General features: G+C 42.2%; 1 protein-coding gene across 4 annotated transcripts in view; it reads left to right on the top strand.

Annotated features, from left to right (window-relative positions):
• The window catches only part of PALS2 (protein associated with LIN7 2, MAGUK p55 family member), a 78,602-nt gene that overhangs the window by 23,981 nt on the left and 31,741 nt on the right, over positions 1-22,880 (top strand). For 3 of the 4 annotated variants that reach the window (XM_069958776.1, XM_069958779.1, XM_069958777.1), the window contains exons 2-4: positions 4,783-4,901; positions 19,301-19,453; positions 20,371-20,520. In XM_069958776.1, the coding sequence (XP_069814877.1) occupies positions 4,785-4,901; positions 19,301-19,453; positions 20,371-20,520 (420 nt within the window). In that variant the 5' untranslated portion in view covers positions 4,783-4,784. The remainder of the gene's footprint in view (positions 1-4,782; positions 4,902-19,300; positions 19,454-20,370; positions 20,521-22,880) is intronic. The other variant, XM_069958778.1, reaches the window with a different exon arrangement.

Raw genomic sequence — 22,880 nt, 5'->3', positions numbered from 1 at the left:
TGGGTTCATGATGAGACAGCCCCATCACTTATATGCTGTCCTGTCTCTGCAGATGTTTGGGTCTTAGTAGAAAAACCCCAGTGGTCACTGGCGTGCCTTTCTATGGCAGAGGTATTCTTGCACTCTTTGCGACTGATAGCCAGGTGTGAAGACTGAAATGCAACTTAAACATAATGGACTTAAAATCACACCCGTCCTAGAAGACACTGGTAATTTTTTTTTTCTTTTTAAAGTTCTGATTTTTTAAATATTTTTTGCATTTTTTTTTTCTTCTATTCATGTGAATGCATAAAAATCTTGATATGGCATTCTTGAGTTTGAATACAACTAAGTAATTCCACCTAAAAACACTATTAAAACTATGTTTCCACTATGGTTTTTTTGGGGGCCATAAAATGACTATTTTACAGCTCAAAAAAGGGCTATTTTTGCCTTCCATATTTACCATTTTTTGTATTTGGTTAGAAACTGCTCATGTGTATACTTTAATCATTAAAGTGTCTCTTTTGTTTGTGAAAACTTTTCACACGTCATAGAGATATGTCAAAAGTTTTGGTCCGGGTCTGAGTGTTCAAACTCAAACAGAGTGGGAGAACGAGCCGCAGATTGGGTCCGCTCCCCGCTCTGTGTCACGTGATCAGTCGGGCTACAGCTGATTGCCTATATAAGTCTATGGACCCCGGCTGATATGTCATACAAAGCCAGGAGAGGATCACGCTTGGTGCAGTCGTCTCCCAGCTCGCTTTCCCGATCAATATGGGTCTGAACATTCAGACCCCAAACTTTTGACATGTCTCTAGAATGTGTACCTTGCAGTTGAAGGAAGGGGTGTCCTTGTGCTCTTGGTAAAGCACCTTCTACATTTTATGGCCCTCTGCCTTGTAGCCTCAGATAAGTTAACTAGAGCCATAGGTGGTTGGAGTAATACAATTATTGACTCCTAATGATAGAGGAAATGCTATAGGCCGTTCACAGTTGTCTTATCTCAACTAGGCACTGGCTTATCCAGCTTATATTTTTTCCATCAGAATAATTTTTTATTTTCACCAGGCTGTATAAAATGCATAAAGTTAATTCTTCCACCTGCCCTAGAGGCGGAGAGAGTCTTCTTGCATATGGTCTGGTCTTACCCAGTCATCTCCTCTGGTCTGAGGTCCTTGAATAATAGGACAAATGTTGGGCCTGCTGCGGTTAGCAAATCCCAAGATTTGCCTGCTTTTGTTATCGGATGACTTGGTACCATCTGTAGCAGTGAAATACCTAATGCGATTTCTCAGTTTAAAAAAAAAAAAAATTCTTTTAAATTGGCAAAAAATAAGAAATCTACTTTACAGGGGTGGTTAGGTTTGGTGAACGCCACTTTGCCATCACATAAACTTACATCTGAGCTGTCTGTACTGCATTTATCCTTTTAGTTTATGTTGTAAGCTTATACCTAAGAAACAATTTAGTTTTTTCTTTGTGTATGAATGCTAATTTACTGTTCCCTACCAGCGTGTGGGATTGTTTCTAGTACTTTGTTTTACTTTTGTAATTTCCCAGCTCCTGGGAGGGTTTTCTCCACTGTAAATAGTGGTGTAAATGCACTTGTTTTCAATAAACGTTACTAGAAAAAAAATGCTATACTAGTGAGGAAAATGTATGGTATGCCTGCAAAGAGAAGGAATCCTTTAAATAGTTACATTGACCTAGATATTCAGACCCTTCGCTTAGAACTTAGTTGCAGCATCTTTTAGAAGTGATTCCAGCCTCCTGTCTTTTTGGCTATGATGCTATGAGGTTTAAAGCGACTCTGTACCCACAATCTGACCCCCCAAACCACTTGTACCTTCGGATAGCTGCTTTTGATCCAAGATCTGTCCTGGGATCCTGGGGTCTGTTCAGCAGGGGATGCAGTTATTGTCATAAAAACAACTTTTAATCTTGCAGCGCTGTGTCTAACGGCCGGGGATTAAGGTGCGTTTACACGTAACAATTATCGTGCGAATTTGTGCGATAACGATCGAATTCGAACGATAATCATACGTGTAAATGCAGCGAACGATCAAACGCCGAACGAGAAACCGTTCATTTTAATCTTTCAACATGTTCTCAAATCGTCGTTTACAAAGAATTCACAGATCGTTCTGTGTAAACAGTCATTCGCCGATTTAACCAATTTGTGAGATAGGCTTAAGCGATCGCAAAGTGAATTTTCCGTACGATATATCGTACAGTCTAAACGCTGATCGTTATGAAAAAAAATTGTTACTTCGACATCGTTAGTCGTACGATCGGGCCAATTATCGTTTTGTGTAAACGCACCTTTACGTTTGTTTATGCATTAGGCTGGCACACCCTCTCTGTCCCTCCTCCCCACCCTCCTGAGCATTAGGAATGATCCAGGCAGATTGCTTCCTATTCCTCAGCTGCGTGCATAATGAACATGGGCTGGATCGTTAATACACCTGTGCAATGCTTAACCAGCAGTAAATGTTCCTGGATCATTCCTAATGCTGAGGAGGGTGGGGAGGAAGGACAGAGAGGTGGTGCCAGCCTAATGCATATACAAATGTAAGCTCCGGCCATTAGACACAGTGCTGCAAGATTAAAAGTTGTTTTTATGACAATAACTGCATCCCCTGCTGAATGGACCCCAGGACAGATCTTGGATTAAAAGCAGCTATCCGAAGGTACAAGTGGTTTGGGTGGGTCAGATTGTGGGTACAGAGTCGCTTAAAGAGCCTTTTACTTGGGTTGAATATCGGCCAGGAGTGTTGCTAGAAACGCTCCTGTGGTCGATAATCGGCCCGTGTAAAAGGGACACTGATTACCTGAGGAGTGGGAAATACCCGATCCTTGTTTTGAGCAGTCTTTAAAATTTGTCTGCGCCACATCTCTGTGTAAACAGGGTTATGTGTAGCCGCTAACAATAAAAGGAAACAGACAGCACAGATATGTATATATCCCTGTGATCACTTTCCAGATCACAAGCAGTAGTGTATACTTACCATTCGTGCTGCTTGTGACCTGGCATGTGGAGGAGACTGGATGGTAAGTATGCACTGCTGCTTGTGATCTGGAAACGGACAGCACAGATATATACATATCTTACTCCCCCCCCCCTTTTTCTTTTTTTTTGTACCTGGTAAAGGCAATGGAAACGAGTGCCTCCAGAGATGTCTATTGGATTATCAAATCAGGGCTCTGGCTGGGCCACTAATCGACACTCACAGAGTTGTACCTAAAACACTCCTGTGTTGTCTTGGCTGTGTCCTTAAGAGTCTTGTCTGAACCTTCAGTTCAGCCTGAGGCTATATTTACACACCTGTAGTGCGGCCCGCGCTACAAATGTGCATCTCTAGTGCTCCGTGCTTCATGGAGCACTACATTCCCACTTCATTACTATAGCGATCCAGGCAGCAAAATGCATACCGCATTACAGCATGTCCTTTTTTTTGCCGCACTGATCGCAGCTCCGTACACACGTACGGACGTGTTAATGGGGCCATTGAATACCATTTGTCCTATGTTCTGTCTGCAATTGCGCACAGAACAAAGGATGTGTGAATGTAGCCTAAGGTCCAGAGGACACTGGGTCAGGTTTTCATTAAAAAAAAAAAAAACTCTGTGCTTTTCTTCCATTCAGCTTTCCTTCAGCCTTGACCAGTCTTTCTGGCCCAGCTGCTACAAAATACCCGCACAGCCTGATGCTGCCACCACCATGCTTCACTGTATGGATGGTGTGGAGCAGGTATTATTATGGGGTATTGACTGCAGACTTGATCATCTTCTTTTTTTTTTTTTTTTTTTTTAATTTTAGCTCAAGGCCGCAACCTTTGAAAAATTGAAAAGCTCTGAGGGCTTTCTGAATGCATTGCATTTCAATAATGAATCAAACTCTTCCACCTGAAAAACAATAGCATACAAGGTTCATCCATTGATTTTATTGAATACTGTTAAAAACATTAGCACAAATGTGCAGTGTTATTTTTAACTATCCCCCATGAGGCAGGTGTTGGTGTGTAAGCACAGGCCTCAATAAACCTTAATCTCCCAGTATTCTTTCCCTGGTATTCACTGTACAGTATATTCCATTCCCAAGACCTTTGACCCAAGGGGCACTAGTTCTCCGTATAACTAAGCCATCCTCTTGCCTTCCATTGAGTGGGGAGGAACGCCACTTGTATTCAGCTTTTGCCGCTTGTTGCTATATTTTATTCATCAGTGCTAGGATATTTTGCTGAGCTGTATCTGGATGATGACTGTGACAGGGTCATTTATAGAGGGTAAAGCGGAGCTGGATGTCTACTAATGCACTCATTGGCAAATCGGCTTTGTGCCCAGCAACAATGAATGCAAATACAATGAAAATTCATTGTTCAGATTTCTATTGTGTGTCATTTTTAACCAATTCTTAGTAAGATTTGCTTTCCCTAATCCTCTTTTCCTCAATCAGCTGTATTCTTATCAACATCACATGATGGTAAGGGGCTGGCAAACTTTGTACAACCCCCTTGCTGTCTCATGATGGAGGACATGCCGATGCAGCCCCCAGTGACAGTGTTGTCGATACATCACGGCACAGCAAGGAACTGTAGAAAATCCCATCAGCAGAATGGGGGATGTTCTCTATTAGACAACTCAATGCTGTGTAGTTTTCGGGATTCTGAATATCCCCTTTAATTTGGTTACATTCAGAAGCATACAGGACTACACAAAATACATTCAATATATCTATCTTGTGCTAAACAAAATACAATGGCTTCTAAAATGAATAATTTTTTTTTTCTCCTTTTACAGCAATGCAGCAAGTCTTGGAAAAGTTGACGGATCTACCCTCTTCAACAGGGGCAGAAGAAATCGATATTATTTTCTTGAAAGGGATTATGGAAAACCCTATTGTAAGATCTCTTGCTAAGGTATTTTTATGGTTTGGAATGTTATCAAGGTACCACAAATCTGCCATGGTATTACTCACACCTTGCTAAAAAATGTATTATACATGTGTGACAATACAGGGTGTGATAAACTGTGTGATGATACAGGACAGAATAAATGATGTACTCTTGGAACCATGCATTAAATAATCTTCTGGATAAATTATAGAAAAATGTTTAAGGCCAAATCTGATAGATATCTCCCAGTCTAAGTGAGCCATTGATCAGCCAACAAATGGTCATATGGTCACTCGTCAACTGATTGCTCTCTTTAATGCTGCGTTTACACGTAACGATTATCGTGCGAATTTGCGACGATAATCGTACGTGTAAACGCAGCAAACGATCAAACGAGAAATCGTTTGTTTTGATCTTTCAACATGTCGTCAAATCGCCACGCCCCCGCCGGCCCGCGAGCATACGTTACCTGCTCCGCGCAGCAGGTCTTCCGACATCCCCGGCTCTGCTCTTCAGTGCACTGATTGGCTTAAGAGGGGAGCCGGGAATTTCAAACAGCTCCTCTTCAGCCAATCAGTGCTGAAGAGGAGCACTGATTGGCTGAAGAGGAGGCGTTTGAAATACAAGACAGTACAGAACAGTACTATATACTGTACAGTACATTACAGAACAGTACTATATACTGTACAGGACCTTACAGAACAGCACTATATACTGTACAGGACATTACAGAGCAGCACTATATACTGTACAGGACATTACAGAGCAGCACTATATACTGTACAGGACATTTTAAAAGAGATGCATTCAACAAAGCCAGCAATTATAGTACAGTAGTCACTTACTCCTCACTCATCCTTTACTGTATCGAGCCCCCCATCCCAGCACTGTAACGGATGGGAGATGGTGTTGCACTGACTGTACTACTGTACTGACTGTACGGTATATGCACTCCAGCAGTCTTATACAATACTGTACTGTATGTGAAGCCTCAACAGTGCTAAACTCACCAGGTACAACCCACCATCCATACTCGCAAAAATGTTCAGATACCGAGCAAACTTCCAGGTAAAGTTTTGTTTGAACCAAAGTAAACTTTCCTTCAAAATACTGGTTGAGTTCCGAGCAGTTTGAGAACTGAGGTGTGTGTGTGTGTGTGTGTGTGTAAATATATGCTTGTACATTTTTGTAGTTATATTACAAAATCATATAACTTAAAGAAATATTAAAGAAAAACCAAAACCATTTATTCACCCGAGTACTTCAATAGCTGACAAAGTGTGTGATGAACTGATGAATTCTTGGAGCTTAATTGTGGCCAACATTCTTTGGCATTTGGTTCACACGATCCAACAGAAGAGTTTCTATAGTGCACACTGCTGTATATATTATTGCTGACTTTATTATGTCAGAACACACTGGGCATTGCCTCTTTCTGTGTATAGTGCTCATGTGTAGAGTAAAATCGGACAGATGAGCCAAGGAAGAAGGTGGTCTCCTAATAGGAGCCTTCTTGACATTTCTACTTCTGGAGCTTGGCTCAATAATGCTGAAATTCCAAAAACCATCTGGCATTAAAGGGGTTATCCAGAATTCAAAATGAACTAGCAAAAGGAGCATTACCCCTGTCCTTAGGTTGTGTGCAGTATTGCAATTCAGCTCTTTTCACATCAGTGAAACTAAGGTACAAACCACACCCAAACTGAGAACAAGAATGGTGCTCTTTAAAAATAAAAAAAAATAAAAAAGTAGCCATATTTTTTTAGGCCTGTATAACACCCACCCCCTTCCCCATGCGCAATGCCAAGTGTCAGCTAAAGTGGCGTAAAACAATCTGCTACTGCACACCACCGCTGAAATGTGTTCTGTAGAGTGATGAACAAAAGAAATGACCCAATTTCTCAAAAGTTCAGTTCAGAAGTTCTACAAACTTTAAAGCAAAGTACGGTTCATCCAAATGGAACCTTAAACGAACCATACTAAAACCGCTAAACAAGTGCCGGCGTATCACTGTTTTAGTGCTGTTCGCAAAGTTTGCTCATTAATATAAATACTTACCTGTCCAAACTCTCCTGGTGTTTTCCATCTCCAATGTCCCCTGTAGCTGCCCAAAACCCACTTAGTCAATCAATGACTGACACAGGACAGCATTGCGGCTAGGGATTAGCTGAGTGGGCTGTTGCTTTTGTCTCGGGAGTGACAGTCCGCTAAACCAAACACTGGCCATCGCACTGTCCTATATTGGTCATTGACTGGCTGAGCAGGCTGTAAGCGGTACAATCGGCAGGGGGATACCAGGGTAATGCGGACAGGTGAGAATTTGGGTTTTTTTTGTGCATTAAATCTTGCAGCTGCCATCTTTATGAACTTGTTCTGAGACTTTCCAAAAAGTTTTTGGTTTGGCCCGGAACCAAATTTTTCGAAAAGTGGTAAAGCTTGGTAATGCTATGTAGTCCTTTTTTATGGCTTGGACCTTGGACTAGGCCCTTTAGTTCCACTGAAGGGAACTCTTCTTAATTACTTAATCCTTCCAGTACTTATCACCCTTTTCCTGTAGGGCAAACATTAGCTGATAACTACTGGAAGGCTTAAAGTGTCATTTTTTTTGCAAAAATCAATAGTGCAGGCGATTTTAAGAAACTTTGTAATTGGGTTTATTTATCATGAAAAAGCAGTTTGAAGCTCCAACCCCCCCCCCCCCTGTCTTCATGGTTCTCTTATGGAGAGAAGAGGGGTAGAGGGAGATGAGGCACCAAAACAGGACAACAAAGAGTTAATTTACAGCTACATCACCGGGCTATCTCCTCTGAAGTCAGCACTGGCCTCTCTGACATCTGAATACCAGCTTTCAGATGGGTCACACTGTGTAATCCTTTGTTCTCTGCTGGTGACTAATCTCCCTTCTCCCCCCTCCCCTCTTCATAAAAACAGACAGGATCCGACTGAGGAAAACAGTCGAGATTTCCTGATAATGAGCAGTGAATGAGAGAGAGGAGGGAGGGGGGACCTAAGAAAGTCTTCTTGAATGCAGATAATGGCTTATTTGCCTAATAAACCCAATTACAAAGTTTCTTAAAATCGCCTGGACTATTGATTTCTGCAAAGACAAAAAAAAAAAAAAAAGTGACACACTAAGTTTTTTTCACAAATCTGTATAACTTTCTGGCACCAGTTAATTTGAAAACCATTCTTTTTCTCTGGAGTGCCCTTTTAATGTTTCAGCATACCAAGACATTTCAACTGGGAGAAGTTTAGGTTTGGCCTCTTCTTTCCCAGCATGACTGCAACCCAGAGCACAAAGCAAGGCCCATAAAGACATGGTTAGGGGAGCCTGGGGTGGAAGAATTTGACTGACTATATACCATAGTCCTGACCGCAAATCCATTAACCCCTTAAGGTCCAAGCCAATTTTCGTTTTTGCGCTTTTGCTTTTTCCATTTTATGTTTAAAAGTCCATAGCGCTTGCATTTTTTCACCTAGAGCCGTATATGAGCGCTTATTTTTTGCGAAACCAATTGTACTTTGCAATTACAGGCATAATTTTTCCATAAAATATGTTGTGAAACCGGAAAAAAATCATTTGCGCTGTCAAATTTAAAAAAAAACGAATTTGTTTTGATTTCGGGAAGATTTGCATTTACGCCGTTTGCCCTATGGTAAAACTGACTTGTTATGCATGTTCCTCAAGTCGTTACGATTACTATGATATATAACATGTATAACTTATATTGTATCGGATGGCCTGTAAAAAATTCAAACCATTGTTAACAAATATATGTCACTTAAAATCGCTCCATTCCCAGGCTTATAGCGCTTTTATCCTTTGGTCTATGGGGCTGTGTGAGGTGTCAGTTTTTGCGCCATGATGCGTTCTTTCTACCGGTACCTTGATTGCGCATATACGACTTTTTGATCGCTTTTTATTACATTTTTTCTGGATTTGATGCGACCAAAAATGCACAATTTTGCACTTTGGAATTTTTTTGCGCTTACGCCGTTTACCGTGCGAGATCAGGAATGTGATTAATTAATAGTTCGGGCGATTACGCGCGCGGCGATACTAAATATATGTTTATTTATTTATTAATTTATATTTATAAAATGGGAAAAGGGGGGGGATTTGGACTTTTATTAGGGGAGGGGATTTTTTATTAATAAAAACACTTTTTTACTTTTTTTTTTTACATGGACTAGAAGCCCCCCTGGGGGGCTTGTATATACACAGCAATGATCTCTCATAGAGATCAATGCTGTGTATATACACAGCAAAGATCCATGAGATCGGTCATAGATTGCTATGGCCTGCTGCAGGCCATAGCAATCTATTGCCGAGCCGGGATCAGCGTCATTCCGACGCTGAGGCCCGGCACGGCCAGAAAAACGGATTTCCCCCCCCCCCCGCGATCGCATCGTGGGGGGGAGATCCGACCCACTAGACACCAGGGATGTGATGTCTAAAGCCCTACAATGCAGCTGTCAGGTTTGACAGCTGCATTGAAGTGCTTAATTAGCCGGCGCGGCAACGGGACCCGCGCCGGCTAACAGAGGCACTGCCCGGCTGCACGTGTCAGCCGGGACCCCGCTCTGAACACTCCCCGCGGCGCCATGACGTATTAGATACGTCATGGGTCGCTAAGGGGTTAAACACCTTTGGGATGGACTGGAATGGAGACTGCAGGCCAGGCCCTTTCATCCAACATCAGTGTCTGGATGAGCTCCCCTGGATAAATGGCAAAATGTCCCTCAGACCCCTCCAGGATATCAAAGAAAGTCTTCCCAGAAGAGCGGAAGCTGTCATACCTGCATAGGGGATGAAACTCCGTATAATTGTCTATGGATTTAGAATGAGATCAGCTCCTGTAGGTGTAGTGTGTAGGCATCCCACTAGTTTTATCCCTATAGTATATTGTATTGTACCAGCAGCCTGAAGTGTGGTTATGACCCAGGATTAATCTGATGTTTTAGGACAAAAGTATACACAATAGTGTTTGATTTCATTTTACAGGGCATCAATTTTCCAGCAACTATAATTGAGTTTTATTCATCTCCTGATTTCACTTGGCAGCAGAAGCGGCTATTGAGCTTCATGCGGCACTTTACAGGTTTTATAGGCGTTTGAGAAGCGACTTACCTCTATTTACAGTGTATGTGCCCATGGTCTGCTTTATTGCACACCACGCTGTGACCAGAGCTCCTGTTTCCTATTGCTGTGTGGTGTTTGCACTTCACTACACCTTGGATAGCTGCAAACATTATAGTACAGCTATGCTTTCAAAGGGTTCTGCTTGTGCAACTTTAAAGCATCTAAAAACCCAATTTACAAGCTCATTTAGATTTTCCTTTAGGAGTAATTCCTACATGTTAGAACATCAAAGCGACTTTATGACTAGTAATTACCGATGTTACAGAATGCGTAAATGACATTGGAAGTCTGGATAGCGCAGTTATTTGTACCGTTGCTTTATTCATTACGTCTGAGCATGGATTCTCTGATAGAAATCTGTGTTGTTTAGCAGTCATTATATCAGCAAAACTTCTCGTTTGAGAGAAATTCTATTGGTCACGCAGCCATTAAATTATATCAGATACAGGGGATTAGTGCGTGAAAGCGGTGTACATGTAGCATCTGTATCCAGCCCTCGGAAAGTGGGACAGTCACGACATACTGTTTCTGTGCCCTTGATGAGTATGAAATTACTCAATCAGACGGGAAGAATAAGGGTCTTGCTATAGTAGTAGAAGAAGCTGAGGATAGGTCCGCATGTTATAGTAGGCTACAGTATGTGCAGCTCTTCGGCTCGCTGGTATCTGCAGCATGCACCAGAATGACGACATTGCTGAAATTGGTATATTTAGAAAAGGGGTGGGGCTAACTCTTCATTGACTATAATAATTCTAAATTACTTGAAGCAGGGATCCAATGCAACTTCAAGGCAAGAATTACACCAAAAAGTGGTGTTATGTTTCCATTAAATGTGTGTAAATAAGCGGTCTGTTTGTGTATGTGTCTGTTTTTTATTTGTTTTTTTTTTTTTGTTTTTTTAAGGTCTAGCCATAGTTGTCCTTTTAACTTTGCATTAACGTGTTTAGTGCATGTTTTTTATTTTTGTAGGGTATTCTCAGATTTCTGCCACATTTTAACCATTTTGGATGCAGATTAGCCCAATTCATTGGGACTTCTCCACGCCCTGCATTACCAAAGTGCTTCCCACAAGAGCATACACGTATTCCGACATATTTGAAATGTGCACCAAATAATATGCCCCACAGCTCACCGTATCAAGTTCAGCATGTATTCTTATTTAAAACCATTGAAAGTGCACTGTACCTTTTTACAAGGTATGCACCGAATTACACTGCGATCGTGGTCCAAAGATGCTATTGTGCAGAATTATTTACAGACAAATTTTCATCAAAACTTCACAACACCACACAGTCACCAGTGTGCACAGGGCTTAAAGCGTAACTGTCATTTCCCCCCTCGTCTCCACGACAGCACACCTGATATTGCCTCCTCCTGATCAGGGACAGGAAAAACACCAGAGAGGTTAAAAACCCCACCCCTTCCTCCAAACACCAGTGTTTTTCCTGTCCCTTTCAGGAGCAGGAGCCGAGAGGTGCTAGGGCTCTGTGTGGTCCTGGCAGGTATTTTTACTCACGGTGGAGAGGATCGGGCGAGATTCAAATCATTCCCCTTCCTCTGGCTGGCCCACCGCTCGCTCGGGAGCTGAATTACAGCTTCCCAGCCTAATTTTTCAGCGTCTCCTGCAGACGGTCTCAGGCTGAATCCAGGGGACGCCCGCATAGGCCAGCTTCACCCGGTCCGACTACCGCCGGGCTAAGGCCTACCATCCGAGGTCTGGTGATGTCCACGCTGCGCGGAACGTCACTTCCGTTGCGCGGCCGAAAACCGGAAGTTCGGCAGGAGGACCGGAGCGCAGAGGAGACGCCGATTTCACTTCTGGATCGGCACCAGGTCACGTGGGCGCTTATTTGGCGCCAAGATTCAAACAGCGAGTGTGCTGAGTGAATGGACACTGCTCCTGTCCAAGCAAAGGACCAGAAGCAGTCCATTTTACAGCACTAAGGGAGCTCCTATACACTGTGAGTGTCGGGTCTCCTTCCTGCAGCAGCAAGATGAGTTCTCCTGCCACTTCAGCTTCTGACAGGGAATCACCAGTCCGGATCGTGAGTATGGCCTCAGCAAGCCTTACTGCTGATATATGGTGTTAAATATGCTCATCCTTCTCCTCCTATTTTATAGGATGACAAGGATTCAAATGCACAAAAGCCTATTGTTTCCTCAAGGAGATGTGCAGTATGTGGTACAGACTTGGATCCTGTGGGCAATAATCCTCTGTGTAGCAGATGCTCTGCCTCAGTTATAAAAAATGAATCTCCAAGTTTAATGCAAGATATAAAGAGCTTGATTCGCAATGAGATTCGTTCAGCACTGGCTTCTAAACCGGGTCCATCTACCACAAAACATTCCACTCCTCCTAAAAGGAAACGTGTAAAACCTGTTATTTCTGATTCTGATGATGAAGATAATAATCTTGCTATAGATGTGTATAATTCTGACCGTGACAATCCTACGTCCGATGTGGAAGAAAGGGAGTGTGTTGAGGAGGAACCTGGTGTCCCCAGGAAATATCTATTTAGTCCAGAGGACACTCAGGAATTAATCAAAGCAATTAGAGCTACCCTCAATATTACAGAAGAGGAAAAGCCTAAAACTATTCAAGATCAAATATTTGGGGGTCTTGCTTCCAGTAAACCTATTGCCTTCCCAGTACACGAAAATATTCATGCTATGATTAAATCCGAGTGGGCTAAGCCAGAAAAAAGCTCCGTCCTTCCCAAAGGGCTAAAAAGACGTTACCCCTTTGAAGAAAAGGACAGTACAGACTGGGATACAGTTCCAATGATTGATATTCCAGTGGCTAAGGTTGCTAAAAACACCTCTATTCCATTCGAGGATGCTACCCAGCTGCGGGATCCCATGGATCGTAAAGCTGAGAGTCTCCTAAAAAAGACTTGGGAAGTAGTAACAACTATGTTAAGGCCGAATGTTGCATCTACTTGCGTAGCCAGAACCCTGATTGTATGGCTGGATCAGCTAGAAATACATCTCCAAGGCAAAACTCCTAGAGCTAAAATATTAGAGTCTCTACCAGTCCTTAAAATGGCTACTAGCTTTCTGGCTGATGCTTCAGCAGAAGTAGTTAAGATGTCGGCCAGAGCTTCGGCCCTTGCTAACTCTGCTAGAAGGGTTGTATGGCTAAAATCCTGGACTGGGGACATGGCTTCTAAAAATAAGTTGTGTTCCCTCCCTTTCCACGGTCAGTTTGTCTTTGGTCCAGACTTGGACAAGATTCTGGAAAAGGCAGGGGACAGAAAGAAAGTTCTTTCTACAGATAAGCCTAAATCTACTAAATCTTCCTTTCGTGGCCAATCACGATCAGACCAGTCCCAGAGAAGTAATAAGGGTAAAACAGGTCGCTGGTCTTACAATAAGGGGGGTAAAGGAAAAAACTTTATCTTTAACCCCAACCAAGATAAGTCCGCTACCAAACAATGACGCCATACAGGTGGGGGGAGACTTCGTCATTTTGGCCCTACATGGAGTGCTCTAATCCCAAACACATGGATAACCCAAATAATCAACCAAGGTTATATAATAGAGTTCAACTCTCCCCCCCCCCCCCCCCCCCCCCCCTCTCGTTTTGTGGTAACAACTCAGGGCCATCAGACTCAGAGTCAGATACTGAAAGGTGTTCAAGAGCTTATTCAACTAGGCGCAATTTGTCCCGTTCCAAAAAATCAGATAGGTCAGGGTCATTACTCCCGTCTGTTCTCAGTCCAAAAACCAAATAGAAAATCACGCACGATCATCAATCTAAAGCCACTGAACAGATTTATGACCTACAGAAAATTCAAAATGGAAACGGTGAAAACAGCATCACAATTAATAAAAAAAGTTGCTGTCATGGCAACGATAGATCTAAAGGATGCCTACTACCATCTGCCCATACATCCGACATCCCAGCAGTATCTCAGGTTTGCAATAAAGGTCAACAAACAGATTGTTCATTACCAGTTTGTATGTCTACCATTTGGTCTCTCCTCTGCTCCCAGAATCTTCTCAAAGTCATGATAGAAGTGATGGCGATTCTCAGAGAGGAAGCTATTGTAATCATCCCATACCTAGACGACATACTGGTGATTGCCGACTCGGAGTCTATCCTAGAGACCCACCTCCAGAGAACCCTACAACTTCTCCATATTCAGGATCCACCCCAGAGATTGAAGAAGTCAAATCTAACTCCCAGTCACGAAAAAGTCTTCCTGGGGACCCTGCTAAACTCCCGTCTCCAGATGTCCTTCCTGCCAGCAGAGAAGCAATCAAACCTTCAAAGTCTCATAAGAAAGTTTGTATTCCAAAAAACTTGCCCGATACGTCTAGCCATGTCAGTTCTGGGTCACCTGACATCCTGTATCCAGTCGGTGGCATGGGCCCAGTTCCACTCAAGGCCACTCCAGAAGTTAATCCTGTCCAAGTGGGAAAAGAAACAAACGTCCCTCGACAAGACAATTTGTCTTCCAAAAGACACAAGGTTGTCTCTGCGTTGGTGGCTTCTAAAGAAAAATCTAGAGAAGGGAGTACACTGGCATCAACCCGACCTAGTCGAGATAACGACCGACGCAAGTGCGACAGGATGGGGAGCTCATCTACCAGGTCTGTCGCTGCAAGGAACATGGAGCCAGTCGATTCAAGAAAGATCCTCAAACTTCAGGGAGCTAATGGCAGTATGGAAGGCACTAAAAGCATCAGAACATCTCACAAAAAATCATCATGTTCTGATACATTCCGACAATATGACGACAGTGGCATTCATTCAACATCAAGGAGAGGCTCGCCACAGTCCACTCAAGGATCTAGCACACAAAATATTCGATTGGGCAGAACAAAACATAATATCCCTCAAAGCGGTTCACCTAAAAGGGTCTTGGAACCTAGAGGCGGACTTCTTAAGTCGTCAGACCATAGACCCAGGAGAGTGGTCCCTAGCCCCTTGGGCCTTCGACATAAGGGTAAAATGGGGATTTCCGATACTCTACCTGTTTGCAACAAAGAAAAATGCAAAGGTAAAACTGTTCTACTCCCTCAATCCAAGGGACTCTCCAGCAGGGATAGATGCGTTAAATCAACAGTGGCCGCAGGGACTTCTATATGCATTCCCTCCGATTCCACCAATGTCCCGAGTACTAGCAAAGTTCAGGACTCAAAAGACCACGCTAATACTAGTAGTACCAGCTTGGCCAAAAAGAGTGTGGTATCCTCTTCTAAAAAGCCTGGCAATAGAGGATCCCATATTATTTCCAGCAAAACAAGACCTTCTCATGCAAGGCCCAGTACATCATCCATCAGTCCAGAGGATGCACCTATCTGCATGGATACTGAAAAATCAATACTAAAAAGGAAGGGATTCTCACAGAAGATTATTGATACCCTTCTCCTCAGCCGCAAGGACTCTACCAAGAAAATTTATTTAAAAATCTGGAAAAAATTATTCTTCCTGGTGTGGTCCAAAATTGCCCCTTGACTCTCCAGATATCCCACTCATTCTGGACTTTCTCCAATCAGGCTTGGATCTCGGTCTTGCCCCAAGTACTCTGAAGGTGCAAGTATCTGCTCTAAGCGCCCTATACGATTCTAAGCTGTGTGACATCTCCTGGGTAACTAGATTTCTGAGGGCAGCTGAACGCATCAGACCCAGAATCAGGAATCTTCATCCCCCATGGAATCTTAATACGGTTCTGTCTGGCCTATCTAGCCCCCCTTTCGAACCAATAGTTTCCATTTCACTCAGACAACTTACCTTAAAAACTATATTTCTGGTAGCTATTACGTCGGCACGTAGAGTATGTGAACTCCAGGCCCTCAGTATTCAAGAACCCTTCCTAAGTATTCTGGATGACAAACTAGTCTTTTAAATTAGATCCTAACTTTTTACCTAAAGTAGTGACATCATTTCACAGGTCCCAAGATATTGTGGTCCCCTCCTTCTGCCCTAACCCAAAAAATGAAAAAGAAAGGTCCTTTCATAACTTGGATGTTAGAAGGGCAGTACTACAGTACATAGATGCTACCAAGTCTTGGAGGGTAGATAAAAATCTTTGTCCAGTTTGCGGGGGTGAACAAAGGGAAAAAAGCAACTAAGAGCTCCATCTCCCGATGGATTTGCCTCGCTATATCTGAAGCCTATAGTGTCATGAAACAGACTCCCCCTGTTTCAGTCAGGGCCCACTCTACCTGTGCAATGTCCACTTCTTGGGCAGAAAAGGCTCCAGCCTCAGTTGAACAAATTTGTAGGGCAGCTACCTGGACGAATTTGCACACTTTCTCTATGCATTATCGTCTAGATGTCTCTTCTGCTGATGACACGGCTTTTGGACGTTAAGTCCTTAGTGCTGTTGTCCCACCCTAGGTGCTTCTCTGTTAGTTCTCAGGTGTGCTGTCGTGGAGACGAGGGGGGAAACGGTGAATTATACTCACCGATAATTCTCTTTCTACGAAGTCTCTACGACAGAACCCTAACATCCCACCCTATTACTTGGTTACGGTTTTCATTTAATATTATAATTCACGTCTTCCTTCTCAGTGTTCTTCTTTAAAATACACTGGTGTTTGGAGGAAGGGGTGGGGTTTTTAACCTCTCTGGTGTTTTTCCTGTCCCTGATCAGGAGGAGGCAATCTCAGGTGTGCTGTCGTGGAGACTTCGTAGAAAGAGAAATATCGGTGAGTATAATTCACCGTTTCATGGTCATCCTTTTTTTTTTTTTTTAAACAATAAATTTATTATAGTAAAAGTGATTTTAAGAAACTCTGTAATAGGTTTTATATACCAAAAGAGTTTCCTTATGTTCTGAAAAAACTGTCTTCCTAGCTCCCCCCCTCACTTCAGAAGAAGCAGGATTTCTGTGTCCATTATGTGGCTATGGAGAGGTTCCTACATAAGCACTGACCTTTCTGACCCTTAGCGTTTTAGGTGGTCAGACAGTCTCCAAACAGCTGACCTTCATGTCTCCTCTTCCTGCTCACTCATCTCCCTCGGCCCCTCCCCCCCCCATAGGATATAATGGACACAGCAGAACCTGTCTTCACTCGCTTCTCTGTAATGAAGACTGTTTTGCCTGATAATGCACAGATAAGAAGTGAGGGGAAGAGGCTTGGAAATTTCTTTTTGTGTACAGAAAGGTTTTATTAGGCAAAAAAGCCTCTATTAGAGTTTCTTAAAATCGCTTATACTACTGATTTTTGCAACCCCCCCCCCCCCCCCCAAAAAAAAATGACTGTTACGCTTTAATAGTGTGAAAATTTGTATTGTAATATAGATAAAGAATGAAGAAACAGAATCTGTGCCAAAAAATTTAACCGGCATAATCTCATATCTGTGAATGTTCATTTAGACAGAAAGAACATATAGCGAGCGAGTGGTACTGTGGTGACTGGCTGTGCCATTGCAGCTGGGAATCTAAACAGCAGAATACAGTGAAACATTTAACTGCGTAGAACTTCAAATATAAAATGCGGCTCGTATAAGCCGAAACATCAATACTTCCATTCCGGAGAGGAATTTCTCTAAAGCTACGCCATTGAGTTTTATAGACCACCTGCTGCATGTAAACCTATCTCGTTGAATGAAGTTTTGTATTATCACCCTCCTAGGATGAATAATTTCATACAATTGCAATGAGACAGTTTATCATAAATCTTTGCAACAGAAGACGTTCAACGTACAAAGAAGAAACCGGTAAATACTGTGACTTAAGGGTAACTTCCAATTCACTACTTCCAATGAATTCTCCAAAGATAAGGTTCACGAAAGTGGCTTTCATCTCAGAATACACAACATAAGGACTCTTCAGTTTATTGAGGCTGAATTGGTTTCAGTGCATTTTTAGATGTTTGAGTGTTTTGTTCCTCAAGCAAAAAAATTACATTGATTTTTTTTTTTTTTCAACTGTTGTGATACTCTGTATGTATTAAACAATAAATGTATGATTGAAGGTAGTCATATACATTATACTGTCGTCAGCCAAACTTGACACTGACAATATAAGTAAATATGTGTATATGTATTGTGGCTCCCGACTCTCCACCGACAGATGTCAGTGGAGAGAAGGTTTGGGCGTGCCGTATTTGTGCCATTTGACCTATTTGTTCTTAGAGGGCTAAGCTGGCACCAGCGCGGTCTTTCTGCAGCTTATCCCTGTAACATGTGAATGTTCGGCCACACTGATCATTCATGCGTATGGCCAACTTTACAACGGGGATGCCGAATAATGTCCACTACTGGCAAAGATTCTTGTAACATCGTAGAACATAAGTGACTGTAATTGCTTGTAACCAGTACTCAGTCATTATATTGTGTTCTAAGAGCCTTCACCAAAGAAAGGAAACCAATGGCCTACAATGCAGACTGTGGGTGATGGGCATAGTGTGTGTGTGACCTAATACCTATACCAGTGACTCATCTTTATGTACTGAGTACAGACACAGTAACTTGCTTCTTCTTCCTGACATTGGAGTAGGTGGTGTAGCTGAACCACTTTGCATCTCTGCCAGTTCATATGCCAAATCATTATCCAGAACAGCACCAGATCACAGTTTTAAGGCCCTATTGCAAAAAGCAATTAAGTGCTTGGAATAATAGGTAGTGTTAAAAGGAAACGATCAGTCGACATAAATGATGTCGGCTGATTGTTGTCTTTCAATGTGATGAAAGAAAATGTTGACTGTAGAGACCACCGATATCCCGGATCGTCCGGGCAGCCCCCCCTTTTCCCCAACATTCCTCCCCACTCACTGTCGGTGTATGTAATAGCATTGACCTGACAGGTCGGTGCTTGCTTACTCCTTTAATATCGTGCCGTGTAATGGAGCCCTTAGTCTGCCTACTTCTTGCCCTGATCTATCAGATTTTTGCGTTTTGAAAACCCAATTTCATTAGATTAATTCAGTTACTCTCTCAGCCCTAGTTCCTTCTGTACTGGATCTTTCAGTGTATGTGTGTGTATGTATGTATGTATGTATGTATGTATGTATGTGTATATATATATATATATATATATATATATATATATATATATATATATATATATTATAAAAAAAAATTATTTTTTTTACCTTTCATAGTTGTTAAAGGGGTATGCCTTTTTTTAGTTACTATAGTTTACCACAGTAGCAAAAACCTTCCAATATCTAGTATTTATACCCATGCATTCTGGTCCGCTGTAGTTGGTACATTCTGATACATTCCATTCTTAGATATATATGCTTAATATTCTGTTACCTTACTGTGTACTCTGTCTAGTCTTTTAACATGTCAGATTAATTTCCTTTCCGTTTGCTGCAGGCGCACGAACGTCTAGAAGACACAAAGCTAGAAGCAGTTAGTGACAACAATGTCGAGCTCTTGCACGAAATTCTTGAAGACATTAGTCCATTAGCAAATCAGGATAAAAATGTGGAAGAACTTGTTGGCATACTTAAAGAACCCCATTTTCAGGTATGTTCGCACAAGAGCCATGTAAGTTCCATGGACAGAAACGTTCCATCTCTTTATTTATTGTCTGAATAAGGCTTGGTTCACACAGTGTTCTTTGCATCAGTTTCAATGTCTTCATTTTAGTACATTTTATTTTAATGTACAGAAAAACGTGGTCAACCATGTCTTAGTTTATGCTTACTTTTTTTTTTTTAAGCTAATCCATTTCAAGCTTTTTTATATATATATATATATATATATATATATATATATATATATATAATTATAATGTAAGTCAATGGAAAAGTGATGCTTCAGAAAGGCATACAACTGCATCTGTTTTTTTTTTTTTGTTTTTTTTTAAACGGATACAGTAAACAGACAGCAGAAAGGCAGTTTAGCCCTAGCCTAAGATGCTGAGCTGCAAAAATGAGTTGCTAGTTATAGTCTTAATTTTGGTTTAGCTGCCTGAAACTGTACAATTTAATCACATGGCCTATGTATTGAGAAATGAGGGGCCGCACAAACAATGGATCATTTTTGTTACGTTCCCTTCCATTGTCATCCGCACAAGATTTTTGGGAATGGACAAAAGATACGATAAGCCAGTGAATGAACGCTTATTGTTAGCCAATTAATGGGTGTTTTACATGTGACAATAAGAGCTGATAAATTCTGGCTGTGTAAGGACATTCCCCTTTAACATAAAGATTGGTACTACCAATTCATTCACAAGTAGTCTGGCAAAAAAACACTGCAAATATAAAATATCCAGAATTATTTAATGGGGGATGAAAGTGTTAATGCAGGTCGGGGGACTAACCAGTAGTGTTGAGCGGAGATGCCAAACTGTTCGGGTCCAGCAGTGTTCTCTAAACCTGATTAGTTAAGGCCTTACAATAACATTTACATTGCTTGCAACCTCTCTCTTCTCTCAGAGTCTTCTGGAAGCCCATGACATAGTTGCATCAAAATGCTACGACTCTCCTCCTTCAAGTCCTGAAATGAATTCTGCAATCAATAATCAGATTGCACCAGTTGATGCCATCCGCATGGTTGGCATCCACAAAAGAGCTGGAGAACCTTTGGTAAGCCATCTGTTTATTATACCTGCTGCTAAATTAAATGTAGGCCCAATGCTCGGGGCTGATTCATGTTAATAATGTAGTATATCTTTATAGTATTTAGAGCTACGAATTTTCTGCCTAGCACTAAACGGAAACTATAACGTTCGGGCCGCTTGGAGCCACCTCTAGAGGGAGTTTAACCCCTTAAGGTCAAAGCCAATTTTCGTTTTTGCGCTTTTGCTTTTTCCATTTTATGTTTAAAAGTCCATAGCGCTTGCATTTTTTCACCGAGAGACTTATATGAGCGCTTATTTTTTGCGAAACCAATTGTACTTTGCAATGACCGACATTATTTTTCCATAAAATATGCTGCGAAACCGGAAAAAAATAATTTGCGCTGTCAAATTGAAAACAAAAACGAATTTGTTTTGATTTCGGGGAGTTTTGCATTTACGCCGTTCGCCCTATGGTAAAACTGACTTGTTATGCATGTTCCTCAAGTCGTTACGATTACTATGATATATAACATGTATAACTATTATTGTATCTGATGGCTTTTAAAAAAATCAAAACATTGTTAACAAATACACGTTCCTTAAAATCGCTCCATTCCCAGGCTTATAGCGCTTTTATCCTTTGGTCTATGGGGCTGTGTCAGGTGTCATTTTTTTGCGCCATGATGTGTTCTTTCTATCGGTACCTTGATTGCGCATATACGACTTTTTGATCACTTTTTATTACATTTTTTTCTGGATTTGATGCGACCAAAAATGCGCAATTTTGCACTTTGGAATTTTTTTGCGCTGACTCCGTTTACCGTGCGAGATCAGGAATGTGATTAATTAATAGTTCGGGCGATTACGTGTGCGGCGATACTAAATATGTTTATTTATTTGTTTATTTATTAATTTATATTTATAAAATGGGAAAAGGGGGGTGATTTGGACTTTTATTAGGGGAGGGGAATTTTTATTAATAAAAACACTTTTTTACTTTTTTTTTTTTTACATGGACTAGAAGCCCCCCTGGGGGGCTTGTATATACATAGCACTGATCTCTCATAGAGATCAATGCTGTGTATATACACAGCAAAGATCGATTAGATTGGTCATAGATTGCTATGGCCTGCTGCAGGCCATAGCAATCTATTGCCGAGCCGGGATCAGCGTCATTCCGACGCTGAGGCCCGGCACGGGCAGAAGAAAGGATCTCCCCCCCCCCTCGATCGCATCGCGGGGGGGAGATCCGTCCCACTAGACACCAGGGATAGTGTGCATAAAGCACTTCAATGCAGCTGTCAGGTTTGACAGCTGCATTGAAGTGCTTAATTAGCCGGCGCGGCAACGGGACCCGCGCCGGCTAACAGAGGCACTGCCCGGCTGCACGTGTCAGCCGGGATCAGCGCCGTTCAGAGCGGGGTCCCGGCGGGACCCCGCTCTGAACACCCCCCGCGGCACCATGACGTATCAGATACGTCATGGGTCGCTAAGGGGTTTATATACAATAAACCTATAAGCTTTCCCTAGAGGTGATTGCAGGAAACCAGACTTTTATCATTTGTGGCTATGCTGGGGATTTAAAGCTCACTGTCAAAAAGTGCAGCAATGACCTGTTTAAAAATATATAGAGAGATGTATCCACAAATAATTTTGTACTTTATTACTTTACCTGCGCATAATAAAGTACAGTGAAACCTTCCTGTGACACCTGACCATAAACACCCTGGCCAAAGGACCTGGCTAGTATGAAAAGTGTGACAGGACTGTAAATGTATCTACTCTGGCTAATGGGGTGGTAATGATTTGTAAGGGTCCGTTTGCACATTCTTAATTTGCTGCAGATTTGATGCAAAATTAACCAATATAAGTAGCTGAAATAAGTAGCATTCCGGACACTGAATGTGTGAATGCAGCCTAACTTTTTAAAGTGGTTATACAGGATTAGGGTACGCTCACACATACAGAGTTCGCAGCAGATTTTAAGCTGCAAGTTACGCATCGAAATCCACTGCGATTCTCTGTACAGTCTTTGCCTGTGGCTCTATTCATTCATTCTACTGCAAGAGTGTAGCCACTGCCCACTTAGCCCACCAGCTGCCGGGCTAATACATTACCTGCCCGCACTCTCGCCTGATTCTCCGTCTCCCGGGTCCCTGACGTAGCCACTAATTGGTTGAGCGGAATGTCAGGGACCTGGGAGCCGGAGAATCAGGCGAGAGTGCGGGCAGGTAATGTATTAGCCTGGTAGCTGGTGGGTTAAAGGGGTATTCCAGGGAAAATCAATAATTTAGCAATGGAAAGGGTTAACCAAGGTTAACCCTTTCCTAATATACTTACCTGTCCGTTTTTGGCCCCCCAAGGAGATCTCCGGTCCGGTCACGT

The sequence above is a fragment of the Dendropsophus ebraccatus genome, chromosome 2 (assembly GCF_027789765.1).
Source record: "Dendropsophus ebraccatus isolate aDenEbr1 chromosome 2, aDenEbr1.pat, whole genome shotgun sequence".
Taxonomy (NCBI): Eukaryota; Metazoa; Chordata; class Amphibia; order Anura; family Hylidae; genus Dendropsophus; species Dendropsophus ebraccatus.
Note: the sequence above shows the minus strand (reverse complement) of the source record. Positions and strands in the feature narration are given on the sequence as shown.